At 34.5% G+C, this 17,195-nt stretch overlaps 3 protein-coding genes and 1 long non-coding RNA gene across 4 annotated transcripts; 1 reads left to right on the top strand and 3 right to left on the bottom strand.

Annotated features, from left to right (window-relative positions):
- Positions 1-185: 185 nt before the first annotated feature.
- On the bottom strand, positions 186-3,329 carry LOC112095419 (LEAF RUST 10 DISEASE-RESISTANCE LOCUS RECEPTOR-LIKE PROTEIN KINASE-like 2.4). The gene is made up of 3 exons (XM_024182645.1): positions 2,386-3,329; positions 1,465-1,524; positions 186-1,345 (listed from the first exon to the last, which is right to left on the bottom strand). The coding sequence occupies exons 1-3, from the start codon at positions 3,143-3,145 to the stop codon at positions 219-221; spliced, it is 1,947 nt and encodes a 648-aa protein (XP_024038413.1). The 5' UTR covers positions 3,146-3,329; the 3' UTR covers positions 186-218.
- Positions 1,324-2,636, bottom strand: LOC18040071. The gene is made up of 3 exons (XR_002904958.1): positions 2,386-2,636; positions 1,465-1,500; positions 1,324-1,345 (listed from the first exon to the last, which is right to left on the bottom strand). It is a non-coding gene; the product is annotated as an uncharacterized LOC18040071 (long non-coding RNA).
- A 1,278-nt stretch (positions 3,330-4,607) lies between the features above and the next one.
- LOC18038746 (protein ABHD17B) lies at positions 4,608-9,851 on the bottom strand. The gene is made up of 5 exons (XM_006430670.2): positions 9,103-9,851; positions 7,438-7,474; positions 5,980-6,216; positions 5,832-5,879; positions 4,608-5,273 (listed from the first exon to the last, which is right to left on the bottom strand). The coding sequence occupies exons 1-5, from the start codon at positions 9,405-9,407 to the stop codon at positions 4,872-4,874; spliced, it is 1,029 nt and encodes a 342-aa protein (XP_006430733.1). The 5' UTR covers positions 9,408-9,851; the 3' UTR covers positions 4,608-4,871.
- A 4,223-nt stretch (positions 9,852-14,074) lies between these two features.
- Positions 14,075-15,964, top strand: LOC18038745 (peptide methionine sulfoxide reductase). The gene is made up of 5 exons (XM_006430669.2): positions 14,075-14,239; positions 14,322-14,425; positions 14,525-14,650; positions 14,779-15,047; positions 15,490-15,964. Exons 1-5 carry the CDS (start codon positions 14,146-14,148, stop codon positions 15,626-15,628), a joined length of 732 nt encoding a protein of 243 aa, XP_006430732.1. The 5' UTR covers positions 14,075-14,145; the 3' UTR covers positions 15,629-15,964.
- Positions 15,965-17,195: the final 1,231 nt, after the last annotated feature.

Below are 17,195 nucleotides of genomic sequence, written 5' to 3'. Positions count from 1 at the left end.
AGCAGCATTGCAGAAATCTCATTCTGAGCCGGCGGGCAGTCGTATTAATCATCGAACACAAATTTAAGGCTCAATTTGTATACAAACTTGATTTATCAAATTGGCTTATAACTTACGAGCATTCTCTTCATGTATTAATCATCGAACACAAATTTAACTAGTTAAAATTAGCAGCTGCGCTTAGCTCATTGCTGGGATAGACTGTCGTACAAGCTTGATTAATACATTTCACCCATGACTTCCTCGATCCCTGTTGATGATGATGTCCGAGAAGACTGTATGGCTGATTTTTTTGGCAAAGCCAGAGAAGGCTTTGGAGGAATTTGCAAGTCTCCTGTGCGACCTTCCAACATCTCCAAAACCTTGTGCATTGATGGTCTGTCGGATGGATTGGTTTGAATGCACCACAAGCTCACTAAGATCATCTTTTTCACCAACTCTTTTTCCTCTTCGGTAACAACCCCATCAAGTTGAAAATCGTTCCCTAGTTCAATATGCTTGTATATTGAATTTGGAAAATATATATCACTGCTGCGAGATGCTTTGACATCCGCATTCTTTCTTCCTACTGCCATTTCAAGAATCATCATTCCATAGCTATATACATCGGACTTGTGAGAAGCTCCTCCAAAACTTCGGCAGAATACTTCTGGTGCAATATACCCTATGGTGCCTCTTGCATGCAGCATTGAGATGGTACTCTTTTTGTCTTGGGATTGTTTAGCCAGCCCAAAATCAGATATTTTCGGACAGAAGTCTTCATCTAAAAGAATGTTGTGAGGTTTAATGTCAAAATGCACAATCCTTACGTTACAACCTCTATGCAAATACTCTAGTCCTCTGGCAATACCACCTGCAATTTGATACACTGTTCTCCATTCCAACGTGCGGTTTCCATTTGAAGATTCTTGATCGTATGTAAACTGATCCAGAGAGCCATTAGGCATGAATTCATAGATTAGAGCTCTTTTCTTCTTCTCATAACAAAATCCCAGAAAGGTAACAATGCTAACATGCGATGTTCTGCTAATGCTGGCAACCTCGTTGATGAATTCCTCCCCGTTACCTTTGGATTCCTTCAAGACCTTCACTGCTACAAGACGACCATCAGGTAACTTTCCTTTGTAAACATCACCATAGCCCCCTTGACCAAGTTTGTCGCTGAATGATTTCGTAATCCTCTTTAGATCAGAATAATTATATCTCTTTGGAGCAAGAGATACGTAATTCCTAAAAAAAGCTGCCTCTGCGCTGCGATCATTCTCTGTTTTATTATTCCGAAGTCGTCGAAGACCAACTATAAGAAGAATAGCCAGGATAACTACTATACCCGCCACTGCAATTCCTGCATTCACAGTTGTGACTGAATAATGTTGATAGAACTGTCCTACAAAAATCCCTACAAAGCAATAGTTGACAATGCTACTGACACGGAAAACAAGCTGTCAGATACACAAATATTACCTACTCCAATTGTTATCTTGTTCCCTGCAGTATTCCCTGCAGTGGTCATGACATCCAAAACTGTCAGTTCGGATAAATAAATAACAAGAGAATAAATGTCTAATTGGATACTTATAAGCAACCTTCTAACTCCCATTTGAAGCAAACGATCTCGTCCTTACAATTCCATAGCAGGGGGAGTAAATTTCATGTTGTTCAGATATTTCAACCACCAAAATGTGCCAATGTCCATGTGCAATGAGGCTATGTCCAAAACAGTTATGTCTATGCGTTTTAAGGCATCTACAATACGAGAAAGTATTGCCTTCGAAAAACAGAGAACAAGATCCTAATATCATTTAAGAATTAAAATTCAACTAGTGATCAGATATATATATGTATGTTATTGAATGGAATCGCCGCTGCTGATGGCCTTCTAAGTTAAATCGAGCTAAAAATGAGTTATATATAAATAAAGATGTTTATTATTGGCCTAATTTCGCATTATTCATAGTCAAAAAAGAAAGAAAAAAATTGCATTATTCGCAAAGACCCGCCAAACTTATCCATTCCGTATGTATAACAAATGTCATCGGATTGAAAAATCTTTAACAAGAGGAATACCATATTGAGGATTAGAGACATCGAAATTGACGGCCCAACTTATTCTGTATACAAAATAAAGTTAAATTTCTAATTTCTGATGCGTGCATTCTATGAAACCATTCCCTATGTATTAACAGTGACATCGATCGAAAAGAACGGCCTAACTTATTCTCTATACAAACAAGTTATAATATTTTCTGATGTATGCATTTCATCAAACGCATGATTTTTTAATTTCCGATTGCCGAACATCTACTAGCTAATGTAATTGAATTAGTTGATGTTTGGTACTGATTTTTGCATAACAACTAAAAGCTGAGGAGCAAGCTAGCGTACCTTCTGAATTTGAGGCGGCTGATGGTGATGGACATCCAGAAGATGAGATATTAAACTGGCCACCGGGGCAGTAGCAAATTCCTTTATGTAAAACCAAATCAAAAGCACAATTGCTGCAACTCTCCTCACAACCGAACGGCTTCCACTTCATCTCAAATCCTTCTTCCAGGGCTCTTTGTAGGATCGATTTACCCCTTTTGGCTGCTAACAAAGCTTTAGAAAACGGAACAGTAACAGTGGTATTACAATCCCGAAGAAACAGAAAACCGCCTGTGAATTGTACGAAGCCATCCAGGTAATTGTTGACATCCTTCATATTGCAAGTGAAACTTCCAGGATACATCGGGCAACTATAAATCAAGTTAAACATCTCGTACCCATCTGAGATGTCAAAAAGTGATGTATCGATGGTAGCGTTACTCTGCGGACATAACCCTTCAAAGTATTCCTGTCTTGCAAGCTTGATGACTTGCTCTTTCGGATTGACATTTAACACACGGTATGTTACATCAGCAAGCTTCATGGTAGTCGTTTCATTCTCACACTTGAGCTCAAAGATAGGGTGGCCGCAAAACTTAGGGCGCTCACCTCCCCAGAAGGGATAACCGGCTTTTATCTTCCCACAGCCGAATTGAAGACTGCAAAATTTGTACAACTCAGGATTGGCTAAAGATGGTTGAATCTTGTCAACAACTAGTACTGATAGGAAACACAGTAGAGAAATTAAAGGCAGTCCTGACCAGGAAAACTGGAAACCCATTTCTAGTGGAATAGTGTGAGTATATAGTTTAGGTCAGTTGTTTTAGCGGCAGTACAGAAGAAAGAGTTATATCACGTCTCAGGAAGAAAATTCAAGGTAAGTAATAGAAAGACTTAGATTTTTGCACAGTTGACCTCAAGACCTGAATTTATTTATTTATCTGTTTATTTATTGAATTATTATCCTCAGTCGACCTTGAGTCCATTATTAATAGAGCACTTATCGCCACAAACGGAAAAATAAAAGTCTGCTATGGAAAAATAAAACAAGTATGATATCTGATTACCAACCATTCACTTATGGAATCTCAACTGTAAGCAAGTTAGGAAATTACTGAATCGGAAACACGTGAACTTTTCTTGAATAAAGACAAGCTACAACTATTTTACATCATTGTCTCTTTGATGTGAAGCTAAATGCCTTGTAATATAAAAGCGATAGTATGAAACTTCTTGTCACAACCTTGAGTCCGTTGTTAATAAAGCACGTATTTATCACGACAACGGAAGTAAGAAAACCTTGCAAACAGAAAGTGTCTTTCTCCTCTTAATTTCCATTCCCAACCAAATTTCACGGAAGAGAATTAGAGATGTGAATATGAGTTGTAAAAGCAGTCAGCATTATTAACTATTTGCAATTGATGGACTAAGGGTGCGTTTGAGATTGAGGTGCTACAGTAAAAAAAAACTGTAAGTATTAAATAAAAGTTAGTAATATATAGTAAATATAAATTTTAAATAATAATTTTGATGAAATTATTAAAGATATAATAGATTTTTCATTATACAAGTGAAAAATTATATCAATATAATTTAAAAGCTACAGCAGCCAGTGTTTACCAAACACTTTAGTGCTGTACCTTTAAGTTACAGCCGACCAACCTCAATTATAAACGCACCCTAATTGATTCTAACTTGTACACTTAAAAAATACTGTACACTTGAAAGATAGTAGAAAATTGGCAGCCTGATCATCTTAGCGTCAATCGTTTATCGTAAAATTTGGGGTGCAAAAGTTGAAACTAATTAAAAAATATTGTGTGTTTCGGAGTGCTTTCTCTGCAACAATTTCGAATAAAAACAACTGGCTTCACTGTGTTGCATTTGCGCTTAAGCATGGAAGAGGGGATCATTACTCATTACTCGTTCAAGATTTGCCCATTTGATATTCATTTTACTAGTGCTACTCAAGAGAATTTCTTTTAAAGAATATGAAGCTGAAAAAAACCCCTTCATCGATCCATCCTTTCGAGATTGATTTTGCCCCATGCATACATGATACACCTGTTTGATTTATGTCATTTAATGACAATTAATCTGTTATGATGATTCTTACTTATTAACAAATCCCGAAGAGATTAAAAATCTTGCTCTAAAATTAAAATACAAAGATCCGGAAATGACCACGGTTGGCCGTGGTTAGCGATGAATTCCTTGGTCTTCCAATAAACAAGAGACATTGGTTGAAACTACTTTGACTTTTTTCCCCCCCCATTTATCAAATGAAACAGTTGTTTTTACAGCAAAAAAAATATTAAAATGCAAGGTTTCGCTTAATCTGACTTGTACATACAGAAAAATTAGAACACTTATGGGAAGAATCACACTCAAAACTGACATTTTATGCTGGATCCGAAGAAACATTACACGAGCAGTGCCAAAACTAAATTACTTTCCCAGCAGGATAGGTGATTATAACTTATTGAAGATGTTCCTCGTATAAGTATTTACCACACTAAGCGCTTCTTTCTCCTAAACCTATCAACATGGTCAGTGCTCATCCGAGACTTTTCCGGCTTGTTTGACTTCTTAGACTTCTCAAGTCGACTATCTAAACTGTTTCTAGAAACCTCGGGAAGGTCAGCACCCAATTCGAAAGTATCTGATGGACCACTGTCAGACGTTTTGCTCTGATTGTCAGAGTCTGCTGTTGGATTTTTTGAAGCATTAGTTGCTGTTTTAGATTTCCCAAGTGATAACACAAATTTCTTCAGATGTCTGATGAATTCTGGATAAAGTTCAAGATTGCAATGTCCTCCTCCATTTATCCATAAAGGTTCATACTTTACTTTGCAAAGTTCATAAAGCTGTTTCCCGTGAGAACAATCAACAACTTCATCTGTAGTTCCCTGAAGATGAAAGAAAAGTAACTTTATGCCAACAAAATTGCTATGATGATGAAGTGCTATATAGCTCTAACACTCTTAAGAAGAAGAAAAGCAAACCGATTGACTTTTTTTTTAAGGGAAAAAAATGAAATAAAATAAAAATAGAGAGAAAAGCTAAGGTATAACAAATAGAAGAGTTTCCAAATTTCTAGTTCAATGCAACAAAACTACTAATACTTGCATGCTCAAAAACACTCCTGCTCTCAGAAACATTTAGGATTTTGATGCTTACACACACTCTCAAGCTCTCGTAACAAGGCTCAATTTATGTGGCTTAGTTCCAGAGGAGCGTTTACCCTATGACAAGCAGTCTGGAAATTAGTAACTGCAGACAAAGCTATTGCTTTGCTAGGTTGACCACATTAGTTGAGCAAATTAATGCAAAATAATGCCAAAAGTACCAGCTATTTTGTTACATTAATGTCCAAAACCCACGTGTGCTCGTGCACAAACACCAGAGAGAAAACGACAAAAAACATGAGGAGACTTAAAACAGAAATGAAGAAAAATGATACTCACATGAACAACCATAACAGGACAGTTCACCGTGCCGATTTTGTCAATATTCTGAAAATAAATAATAATAAAAACAAAAGAATCAATTACTTAAGCTTGCATCTGCAAAATTAAGCATGGATGTGGAATACCATTACTTCTATTAAATCACCTTGTAAATGTCAAACCAATATGTCCTCTTGACAGGGTACAATACCCTCATACCAGATAATATTGGGCTATGCAAAACTACCCCTCTCAGGTTTGGCAAGCGCGAAGCAAGATCAACAGTAGGTCCACTACCAACAGATTGACCATATAATATTAATTGTTCATCTTTAACTCCATACTGCTCCTTGAGGCACTTATATGCTGCATCTATGTCTGCATATGTATTACATTCAGACGGCTGTTTCAAAGCAAAAAGGCAATGGTTAATATGTGAGCAATATGGCAAAACTTTTGCCAAAAATATTATATATATGGAATTCCAGGTGCAGACACCTGAGATAATTTTAAAAAATGCTGATGTCCAACTCTTAGGATAACAGTTTTTACTGTACAATCAATGTCTCTAAATTCTCAATTTTTTGTCTTTTAATAACTCTTTAAAAAAAAAAAAATTACAGTCATTCGCACGGGAGGACTATAGTGAAAACTATTTACACTGCAAAATAGGAGTCATAGGAAGAGTTCTTTTTTGAGAACTGACAAGAAATGTATTGAGGTACCAGCAACCAAGCGAGAAGTTCAAATGATCTTGTACAATCCAAAGATGCAGGCATCTGCGAGTCCTATGCACAAAATTTTAAGGATTTTCTTATAAAATTAAAGTTTTAATTGATCTAGGCACTGACACAGCTTGCAACAGTCTTCCTAGCAATGCAAGGGCAGGAGAAAGATCCTTGACACTTTCTAAAGTTCTAAGAATCATAGTAGTAGGGGATATCAATCAGTAAGAGTTAGAAAGCACGTGAGAGTGAGGGAAACCACATTTTTCCCTTCACATTCAAATACCAATATTTTCTCAATATTAGACAATTCCATGCTTAGTGAGTGAAGTATAGAACAATCAAATACAATCAATATCTATCAATCATTTGTGTTGGCTTGCCTTTGCACTCCCAAGGATCCTAGTATCAATTACTTTTGGAGAGAAAAAGGAAAGGAAAAAATAAAATGCTGCACCCTTTTTGCAGCAATATTTTAATTTGCATTATCCTACATTAATGATGTTCTTCGGCATTTAAAGGTAGTACATCCTAGTTTCCCAGAGGAAATTGGGAGACAAATGCTTCAATAATATTTGGGAGGTTCATGACTGACAGTAAAATAATGTATGCATTAACTGAAATAAATTTAATACTTCTCACTAAAGAATCTTGCTAGGACCAATTGAATTCACTAAACCATACAATTACTATCATATGACAGATAAAATCAAACAATGCAAAAGAAACTTAAACAAATACAAATACACTTAACTCATTAGAATCTAGAAAAGAAGGATATCTTATTATAAAAGAAAAAAAAAATGAATATCCTACAAAAAATGTAAAATTGCTACAAGCTAAGTCAAAGCTCTCTTTCCATCATTATCAATTAGGAAAAGCGAAGTTAGATATCTAACCTTTCCAGTTGATTGTCCATAGCCAGAGTAATCATACCTAAAAATGATGAGAAACAGGGTCAAGAACGTAGTCCGCGAATACATAGATAAAATGAAAAGTCAGGCACAAAATAAAAACATCACAATTTTGTTTTACTCACAACAATTCTAGTTATAAAAGAGATTATTTTATTTCATACATGTGTCTTCTGAGAGCCTTGTAATAAGAACATTTCACCAGATATGAGATGACCAACTTCAAATTCAATTCATCCCCCATGATTTATTGCACCAGAAATTCAGCAGTTTGACATATAGCAAAGTCAATGGGGGACAATAAAACAAAAAATATCAAATAAACATAGTTCTCACAGAATGGACTAATACAAAACAAAAGCTGTTATTCACGGACTATGACATAAAACATATGATATTAAGATAACCAACCAAAACCAGTAATACAACAAAAAGAGTTATCTGCTGGTTAAATTTTTAATTTCACTAAACAAATAAGACTAATGCCACTATCTCACCATTTTCAACAGATAATATGAACATACTTCTCTCCAATAAATAAATGATGCGGCAACCTGGTCCCCAATGATTTCTTCATAGAAGGTGACTGATTGATGTCTAAATCCATTATACCACATACAATATTTGCAATTTTTTTTTTTCAATTCAAATAAGATAAGGGCCAAATTTCCCAATTAAATACAAAAAGACAGTGGAATCTTCATATTTATTGAACTTCCATAAAACGCATATAAGATTTCGATAATAAACAGTAAACTCATATTGGTTTTATTACTTCCATGTTAAGCAAAACTGAGGTCACTCCTCAGAATGTGTTTGGAGAAGACTCAGAGTCTGGAATAGGCCATGAAAAAAGGGGGGGGGGGGGGGGGGAGGAGGGAGCAGCCCTATATTCTTTCTCAGCCAGCTATTAGATCTTACTGTCTATACACTTTTACCTAAGAATAAAGAGAATCTTCTAACAGTATTCAACCAGAAACTTTAGCCTGCGAAAGGAGGGGGGAAAAAAAAAAGGGGTCCTATCACCAGCTATCTACAGTCTCCCTCACAATATTCTTCTCTCTCTCTCTTTATTTCCAGTTTTCATTGTCTTCATACAAACAGAACGTTCCTTTTGGCTTATAAGCATTAAATTAAAGGAAAATCCGGGAAAGAGAAAACTGGAGATTCGGAATTTGGCTCCTCCTTGCTCTTAATATAACTAAAGCCGCTTGCAGGCAAACAAAAACGTTTACTAATCGACCATCAAATCAATGACAACTAGCAAGCAATCTAGCATTCGGAGAAACCTAATCACATGATGAGCTTGCTTTCCAGTTGAACCTTTGAACACTAATCATACCCAAATAACTAAATTAAACTAAAACCAACAAAGAAATAAAAATTACAAAAGAAAGAATTCTAATAAACTCAAGTAAATAAAAAAGAAATTTTTTTTTCAATTATGCTTCCAGTGATTTTAATGATAATAATAATTTAAAAAAAACTTTTACAGCAGTTCATTAAATTAAGCAACGATTATTAAATTCTACAAGCTCAAATAATTGCACAATTAAATTTCTTCCAGCAAGCTCAAAATTTTCATCTAGTACGAAATATATATATATATATAACTTTTAAAAAGAAATAAAATTAGATAGATAAAGTTACCCCATGAGATTAACGCGAAGGCGATTACTTAATTCAACAAAGAGCTCAAACATCTGGCCCAAATCAGCTGCATTTCCATGAGAATACAAAATCGTGGCCGTCGATTTCGGGTGCTTGATATGAACGGCCACGATGTCGGTTCCACGGCGAGTGCGTACCTTCAAAACGTCGACGTTGTCCCTCCTCGGAACCTCTGGAATGTAAAGCCTACCTCCGCACGACTCGTCCGTCACCAATTTGTACGACGGCGGATTCGGCGGGAAAAAAGCGAACTTCGAGGCGATCGTCGAGGTAACTCCTCCCATGATAATAATATTCTCCTTCTGCTTCTGCTCATTACATAACTATCGCTCATGAAAAATTAAAAATAAAAATAACCAGATCTTCGTGTAAAATTATTAAAAATTGAGAGCTTAGAGATGTGTGTTTGTGAGGTGGCGCGTGAGTGAAGCGAAGCGGCGCGTGTTAGTGGAAGGAGAGGGGAGAGTGACGTGTCAAATATTGTTTAACGGAATCTGAAGAATTGTTTTTGAATGTCAACTTTACAAAAATGCCTTCTAAGATTTTGGTAAGAGAGGGAGTTGATGTTCCTGAAGCTGGGAAATACCCTCCTGACGGCGAGTATATGAAGATGATTACGGTGCACGTGTAATTAAGTGACATCTGTCAAGAGTCCGAATACGAAACATTTCTTATACTGTAGCTGTGGGGAGTCGGTTGTGGGTGAAGGCGAACTTTATTTAGATGGTTTTTCAGGAAGCACGTTTAAAGTTCTAACGACTTTCTTTTAAGACAAAATCTATTTTACTATGAAAACGTTTTCTTTCTAAAAAATTTACTTTTTGGTTTTGTGTATTATAAATATCAAAGGAAATCATTTCCCAATCTTGACCTTGGGGTGAATTGAACTTTAATGTTTGTACTATTATAATATATTAATAGTTGAATAGGAAATTATATTAATTTTATGGCAACGATAAATATTTTAAAATTTTATTTTAAATTATTTTAAATGATGTAATGTGGTATGTAATAATTATTAAATAAATTAATTATATTATTCTACAATTTAATTAATAAATATTATTTTGAAATTTTAAAATGTGTAGCACAGCTCTTAATTTTATATTAATTACATACTGAAAGACTAATAATATAAAAAAGTTTTTAAATTCAAACGTATTAAAAAAAATGTTTAGCTTCTCAACAAAAAAAAAAATGTTTAGAAGCACGTAAAAAAATCTACAATTACAACCAAACACGTCATTTGCTTCTGTCGTAGGAGTGGGGTCCATATACGGTGGTTCAGTTCTGACGTGTAACAGATTTTAATGATGTGTCGCAATATAGTAAGGCGGCACGTACGGTGATGGAAGATGTAATGTTTTATGTAGGACCGGGGTTACATTGTACAGCATAATATTGATCCCCACTTTCAGAATCAGTCCGTGCCTGCACGCGCCGGCTTGAAGTAATTGCCAAATGCTAATTGGCTGAATTTTTTAATTGGGATCTCACATTGGATAATTCAATTCAATCCTCTTATCAGGAAAAAAATAAAAATGAAACCTGATAAGGTACGGGTAATGCCAACCAAATGGGTCCGTTCAAAGGCATATTCTCTTCCTCAATCATCATAATTGAAGTTTCGAGGAATTTATTAAATTTGGAATAAAGAAAAAAAAAAAAAGAGAGTGCATAGTGGGTACAATTGTCTTTAACAATGCTTTCAAAACTCTGGCCACGTCATGTTGCCCCTTTAGTTTATCTCGGAGCGAAGAGATTGTTGTTAGATTGAAATGAAAAAGATATCAAGCGATCATAAAACTGATACACGGGAGTCCGTCTCAACTCGTAGTAAATATTCAGCTAAAGAATTTGAGCTTTTAATAATTTCGCGGCTTTTGACCTTTTCACTCTCTTCATAAATTCATCATCGTTTTCGTCAGCTCAAATGGTAACACGTTTCTATATATTGAGTGTATCGCGTATATAAAACTATAGCCTTTGGATTATACAAGATGAAATCCAACAGTTGTTTCGAATGGGGGCAAAAAATGGGGTACATTGCCGGAGGAGCAAGGTATATAGCTGGACCCTCAAACCCTACTCTCTTTTAAATTTTATAAAAAAATTTCACTCTCCCATGTATGGGCAAATTTTTCAAATAAATAAAATCCCAACCGGTTTCTAAATATAAATACGACTTTTCACACAAATACGTTTGAAATTCTTTAGCCTTATGAGCACAAAATTTCAACCTTCCACGCCACGGTGTTTACATAAACGGTGGTTGAATTGTCAAATTGTTTTCGTTTGATTTAATTTACTTGCTTTCATATCTGTAGAGAAAAAAAATATATATGCTTGTAGATTGTCTTGTAAATACATAGTGTCTTATTCAACTTTTACATCATACGATTCACCTAAAAAAACTATAATAAAGAGATTATGAGGTAATTCTTATGGTTTATTTAAATATTATTTTGTTTCATAATCGTCTAATAACTCATCATTTAGGGTTGCGTCTTGTATTCTCAGTATCATTTTTTTTTTTGCATTATAATATTTTGCCATTCTACCAAAAATAAAGGGGGAAAAAGAAGAATTAGAAGAAAAAGGGGATTATGGGCATATAAGTAGCTATGGATAGATAGATGATTAACAATTTAACATTTTGGAGGAGGAGGAGGACAAAAACAAAATGCTTGTATAGCACTACCTCTCATCGTACCACATTGATACTATCATAAATTATATATACATATATATATATATTAGGTACAAGATGAGAGGTAGCAAACTTCGTTAGAAAACCATAAAATAACAAAAATAATAATACTAATAATAATAATAAAACAGTTTTCTTGTAACTTTAGAAAGGAATATCCGCCACTTCGGCCTTGGTCGAAGTGGTGGGCCGCTGCCCTCACACGCTCAAGCCCCCACAAAAGCATTGTGGGGGCTAAATGTTCTTAATATCTATAAATCCTTCTCTCTTGCGAAATGCGAGTGGAGCATGGACATCCCTCCTCTGTGAGGGGTTATTTGTCTGGGCATATACTTCACAGAATTTAATGTAATAATGTAAGTCCCAATCATGTATATCTGATTGTAAATATCAGTGTAATATATCTGTTATAATAGCAGTTGTTGTAAATATCTGTATAATATATCTGTTATAATAGCAGTTGTTGTAAATATCTATGTAATGCAGTAATCTGATGTGTAATCAGTATTAAAAAAAAAAAAAAGGAATATCCAAAAAGAATTAATTATACCTAATTTCCACCCACGCGCCTTTGAAATTATGTAACTAGGTCTTCGTTGAGCACCATACACATTGCTCTGAAACAGTTTCTCAGAGAAACTTTCTCTTTTATAATAATTCTTGCAGAGGCGAAAAAGGAGAAAATTGTGTGCTTTAAAGAGAAATATTTTGGGTTTAATAAGGGGCAAAAGAATAAAGAGAAATGAATGAGGTCCACGGGGAGGGCCTCAATATTCATGCATCAAAATTATGACGCTCAGGCGCCAAAGAGCTTTGCTTCCTCTTGTCTTGTGTTGACATTTCAAAGTCTCATAAATTGTTTATTTGAGTTGAAAATGAAACGAGAATGTGTATAAAGATTCATCTGCTTTGATTTTTTTTTTTTAATTTTTTACATATGTGTTATTATAATTTTTCTGGAGACAATATTAGAGATTTAACATTTAGTAATGTGATTTATCATCATGTATTAATCAATTATTATTTTTTTAATAGAAAGGATATACCAAACCAAAGTAACCGGTGCTATTGTTAAATCTTTTCAATAACTTTTTTGTTGCATGTCTTTTCTCTTTTGCTTTCATAGAAAAAGCTCTTTTCCACTTTTTGACTTTACTTCTTCTTCTTTTTTTCTTTTTTTTTCTTAGGGAATCAATTTTCTTATTTGAGAAGACAAATTAAAAAAAGCTTATACCTACCTACCATACCTGATGCAACACAAATGTTAATTAATTATCACCCTTTAATTACCAGTGTTTTCCATGAATCGATTAATTTGGTTAAACAGACTGACAAGCAATTTTTATTTAAAACTTAATTAAAGTGTTTGGAGATATAATTTTTTTGTTTTCGTTTTAGAGAGAGAGGCGAGGGGACATGCGTTTGTGGTGTGTCCGGTCCACTGGGCCAAGCCTTTAATACCCATGGGCTTTTTGGGCCAAAAAATCCTGAAAAGCCCATTAAGGACATCCCGCAGGCCATCGCTTGATCGTAATGGGAGAAGTATTGTGGAAAAATTCATTAATCGCATACAATAACAATACTTGAGAATAAATTTAAATAACGTCAGATTATCTATACATAACAATAAATTTATACAGCAGACTTTTCAAGTTTCAAGCAGCTGTGAGCTGACCTCAGAATTCCACATGGAATTGTCTGTCTTGTCTGTTTGATGCTGACATTTTTGTAATAAAACTGAAATTATTTTGTTTAATTTGTCGTCGATAATGAGAAAAATAGGTTAAGGAAAACAGGCAAATAAATAAAATTTAAAAAAAAATAATGTCAAAATTAGACCAAAATACTTTCTAGATTTGAGCAATTTCTTACGAGCATAATTTATGTAGATAATTAGTGATTAGTATATAAAATATAAGAGAAAGATGAATCTCAATCTTATATTATTATCACTCATAGACATGAGATATAAAATCTTTAAAAAATTCATGTGAATGAGAGAGAAGTTAAAACAAAAAACAAAAAACTTACATTTGTTATTTAGTCTTTTTTTCATTCATAAATCTTGAAAGTCAACCTATCGCATTCGATCTCCTCCCCTCATATAATATTCAAACATATACATGTACAGCTAATGTGGAAACTCCAAACGAGTTCAGACGCTTTATTGAAAGAAAAAAATATATATGCAAAAATAATATTATATCTCAATGTTTCAAGTTTATAAATATTACACCCGAATCAATAGACGAAGCTGTAACCCCATTAGCTCATGCAACTCTTTTTCGTAATTCAATACTGATTTCAACACCATGTACAAATTACTTCCTCAATTCGATAATTTAACTTCACAAGTTTCGGTCTCTGAACCAACAAATTTCTTCAGTGAAGCAGTATTTGCAGGAGGTCTACTTTTCTCTTCATCGCCGGTGTTCTATTTTTGTTTCATTTTGGTTTTAACTTGGATTAATTGGGTGGGTTCTTGCAGGTAATTTTTTGGATCTTGAAGCAGCATTTGGACGTTTAAATGGAGTCATGAGAACTGCTACAGGTTATTGCGGAGGCACCCTCAAAAAACCTACATATAGAGAGGTAAAATTTTTTAAAAAAATGTTAAAGAATGCCAAAAACTCTTTAAACCCAATTCAGAATACATATTTGTTGATATGCTTTTCTAAATTATTATTACAGGTTTGTGAAGGAATAACAGGCCACACTGAAGCCGTAAAAGTCTTTTACGATAAGCAGACAATATCATACAAATCACTCTGTGATATTTTCTGGGAAACTCATGATCCCACTAATAGAAATTACCTTGTAATTAATGATCTATCTATTCATTTTCCATTTTAGGATTTTACGTTAATAGATTAATGTACATATAAATCATCATAATGATGATTATTCATCTCTCTCTCTTTCTCTTTTCTTTTTTTTTTTTTCAGAATTTTGGTTTAAGTACACACTTGAAATCGGCTATATATTACGGCAATGAAGAAGAGAGGAAGCAAGCGCAGGAATCGAAGATTAGACGGCAGATGAAGCTGAACAAGAGAATTGTGACCAAAATAATACAATTTGATTCTGAATTTTGCACGGCGGAGAACCAATTTCAGAAATACTATTTGCAGAAATGTTGCTGGCTTTGTGAGAGTTTGAGTCTAAGAAGCACCGTACAATTCGTGGAGTCAAACATTGCTTGCAAACTCAATGGGTAAGATTGGATTTCTAGTATTTTAATTAATTTGGATTCTAACAAACGTAATCAATGAGGCTGCAGAGTCAGAGAAATTATCGAATAGCTTAATTTAATCTTAGTGACATTAACAGTGAGCTGACTTTTTTATTAAAGTGGTCATGAACTTAATTTCGGCAACATGCAGGATTGATGCGTGCATTTTAGCTATAAATTCATGTTTCATGTTGTTCTTAGAAAAACAAGCACCAGCCGGGAATCAATGCCTCATCCCCTAGGGTGCTTTTCTGACAAATTTACCCATTTTAAAAACACATGAACCACGAAATAAGAAGTCACATTAAATTAACACGGGGTATAGACAAAGCTTTGTAAATAATAGTATTGTTGAAGACTAGCTTAGGAAGGCTATGATTTCATTTCTCACATACATTATCACGTCTTGCAAAACCATATGTAGGATTTTGGCTATGGATGGGAGTTCGATTACCGACGAGCTAACAAGGTTTCTGATAAGCAACAATGAGTTACCAAGACAAACCAAGATGGCTTTGGGAGAAGCCATTGAGGATCTAAGAAAAAATAATAATAATAAATGAAGAGGAAAGAGAGAGAGCCCATGAGATTCTGCCGTGAAGACATTGTCAAAGGTCACCATGCGTACTTGGGAATTTTTAACTACGTCGGCAGCTAGGAACGTACGGTACAGAATTTTAGGATAAAAAAAAAAAAGGGGTCAAGAGAGATTTGGAAATTGGAAATGTGTGTGTTGTATTATGTACGTTGAGTTGAGCATTTCGCTTTAAATTAAAGGATTGCAATTGCATCATGAAAATGTTGGGAGTGCAGATCCAAAGCAGAGCGACAATGCAAACAATAAACACGGGGCATGCTTAAGTGCTTTAAGTCTTTAGTATAATACAATATTCTCTCTTCTCTTCCCCGTCGAATAAATTTTTCATTTTCCAAAAAGGCAAAGAAGAACCTGGCACGGGAAAAATTCTGCAGCTGTACTTGGTTGTTATTCTTGTGCATAAGCCGCCGATACAGAAGAATTGACCAAGACTTCGATTTTATCAAGTCACCATGTCACTATCTAAACCCGTTGGAATTTGGAAAGGGTCTGTGAATTCAATCCTTCACATTCAGTGCATACTTAACCTGCGTGTTTCGGGTGAGTGGAGAAGTTTGTTGTCCCAATCAATCTGAAATTTTGATCCGAGCCTGCCCATTGACTTAAATTTGACCCATAAAACGCGTTTTATTTTTATTTTTTAATGCAGAATGAAAAAGAAAAAAATAAAGTAGCAACAATAAACTTTTTGAAGGGCAAGTCACGCAATTGGAACAACCTACATACCCAAAAGGAAACATACCCTTTACTTGCACCATACTAAAGCTATAAATCAAAGCACCAAAATTATTAAAAAAAAAAAAAAAATCAAAGATCCCCCAAGTGGGATGCTTCATCTTCCCAAAGATTAAAGCACCCTTAATTTCAGGAAACTATTGGAATACAGAAAGACCCATACCGTAAACAGAATTATAACAACCATGATTACACATCAAGATTTGGTGCTCAACATCATAATATTGAGCCCCCCAAAACTTTGCCAAGTGTGACCAGTTGATCATATCATATGCTTCCCAAAAAATCATTCATCATGGGTCCTACTGTAGTAGTATGTACAAAGTACACTAACTTGTTTTGCATTACTGAACATTTAACACATGGTAGCTGCAAAATCGACACTCGACAGGCTTTATATTAAGAAATTATTAATTTCCTCGATTCTTTGTCTTGGCCCTGCCTCCATGATCTATAACACCTTCAATATTCTTGCCCCCACCCACAATATTATTATTATTATTCACATAACTCAACCATTAAATCTAAAATAAAGTAGTATTTCCACAAAATAAATACTACAGTAATCTTAAAATTTTGCTAAAATAAGCCCGTACACATCTTTGTGTCATCTACCCTAAAATACACTATACATCTTCGTTAAGCATTGATACGATTAAAGTTCGAGACCAAATTGTTACAAAAATATCTAGTCTAATTTGTAGTACATATAAATATTGCCCAAATATTCTTTTTTAGCAAACAAAATTAATAATTTCTTCATCCAAAACTTTATTCATTTACCCAAAAACTAAATA

Source organism: Citrus clementina, unplaced genomic scaffold (genome assembly GCF_000493195.1).
Source record: "Citrus clementina cultivar Clemenules unplaced genomic scaffold, Citrus_clementina_v1.0 scaffold_6, whole genome shotgun sequence".
NCBI lineage: Eukaryota > Viridiplantae > Streptophyta > Magnoliopsida > Sapindales > Rutaceae > Citrus > Citrus x clementina.
The sequence above is the reverse complement of the archived record's forward strand: the minus strand, read 5'-3'. Positions and strand labels throughout refer to the sequence as shown.

Coding starts and splice junctions, on each gene's coding strand:
- LOC18038745 (XM_006430669.2), top strand. CDS start 14,146: ATGTACAAATTACTTCCTCAATTCGATAATTTAACTTCACAAGTTTCG. Junction 14,426..14,524: donor AAAAACCTACATATAGAGAG/GTAAAATTTTTT, acceptor TTATTATTACAG/GTTTGTGAAGGAATAACAGG. Junction 14,651..14,778: donor CCACTAATAGAAATTACCTT/GTAATTAATGAT, acceptor TTTTTTTTTCAG/AATTTTGGTTTAAGTACACA.
- LOC18038746 (XM_006430670.2), bottom strand. CDS start 9,407: ATGGGAGGAGTTACCTCGACGATCGCCTCGAAGTTCGCTTTTTTCCCG. Junction 6,217..7,437: donor ATGGACAATCAACTGGAAAG/GTTAGATATCTA, acceptor GCTTTGAAACAG/CCGTCTGAATGTAATACATA. Junction 5,274..5,831: donor GTCCTGTTATGGTTGTTCAT/GTGAGTATCATT, acceptor TTTCATCTTCAG/GGAACTACAGATGAAGTTGT.
- LOC112095419 (XM_024182645.1), bottom strand. CDS start 3,145: ATGGGTTTCCAGTTTTCCTGGTCAGGACTGCCTTTAATTTCTCTACTG. Junction 1,525..2,385: donor AGCCGCCTCAAATTCAGAAG/GTACGCTAGCTT, acceptor CCGAACTGACAG/TTTTGGATGTCATGACCACT. Junction 1,346..1,464: donor CAAGATAACAATTGGAGTAG/GTAATATTTGTG, acceptor CTGTGAATGCAG/GAATTGCAGTGGCGGGTATA.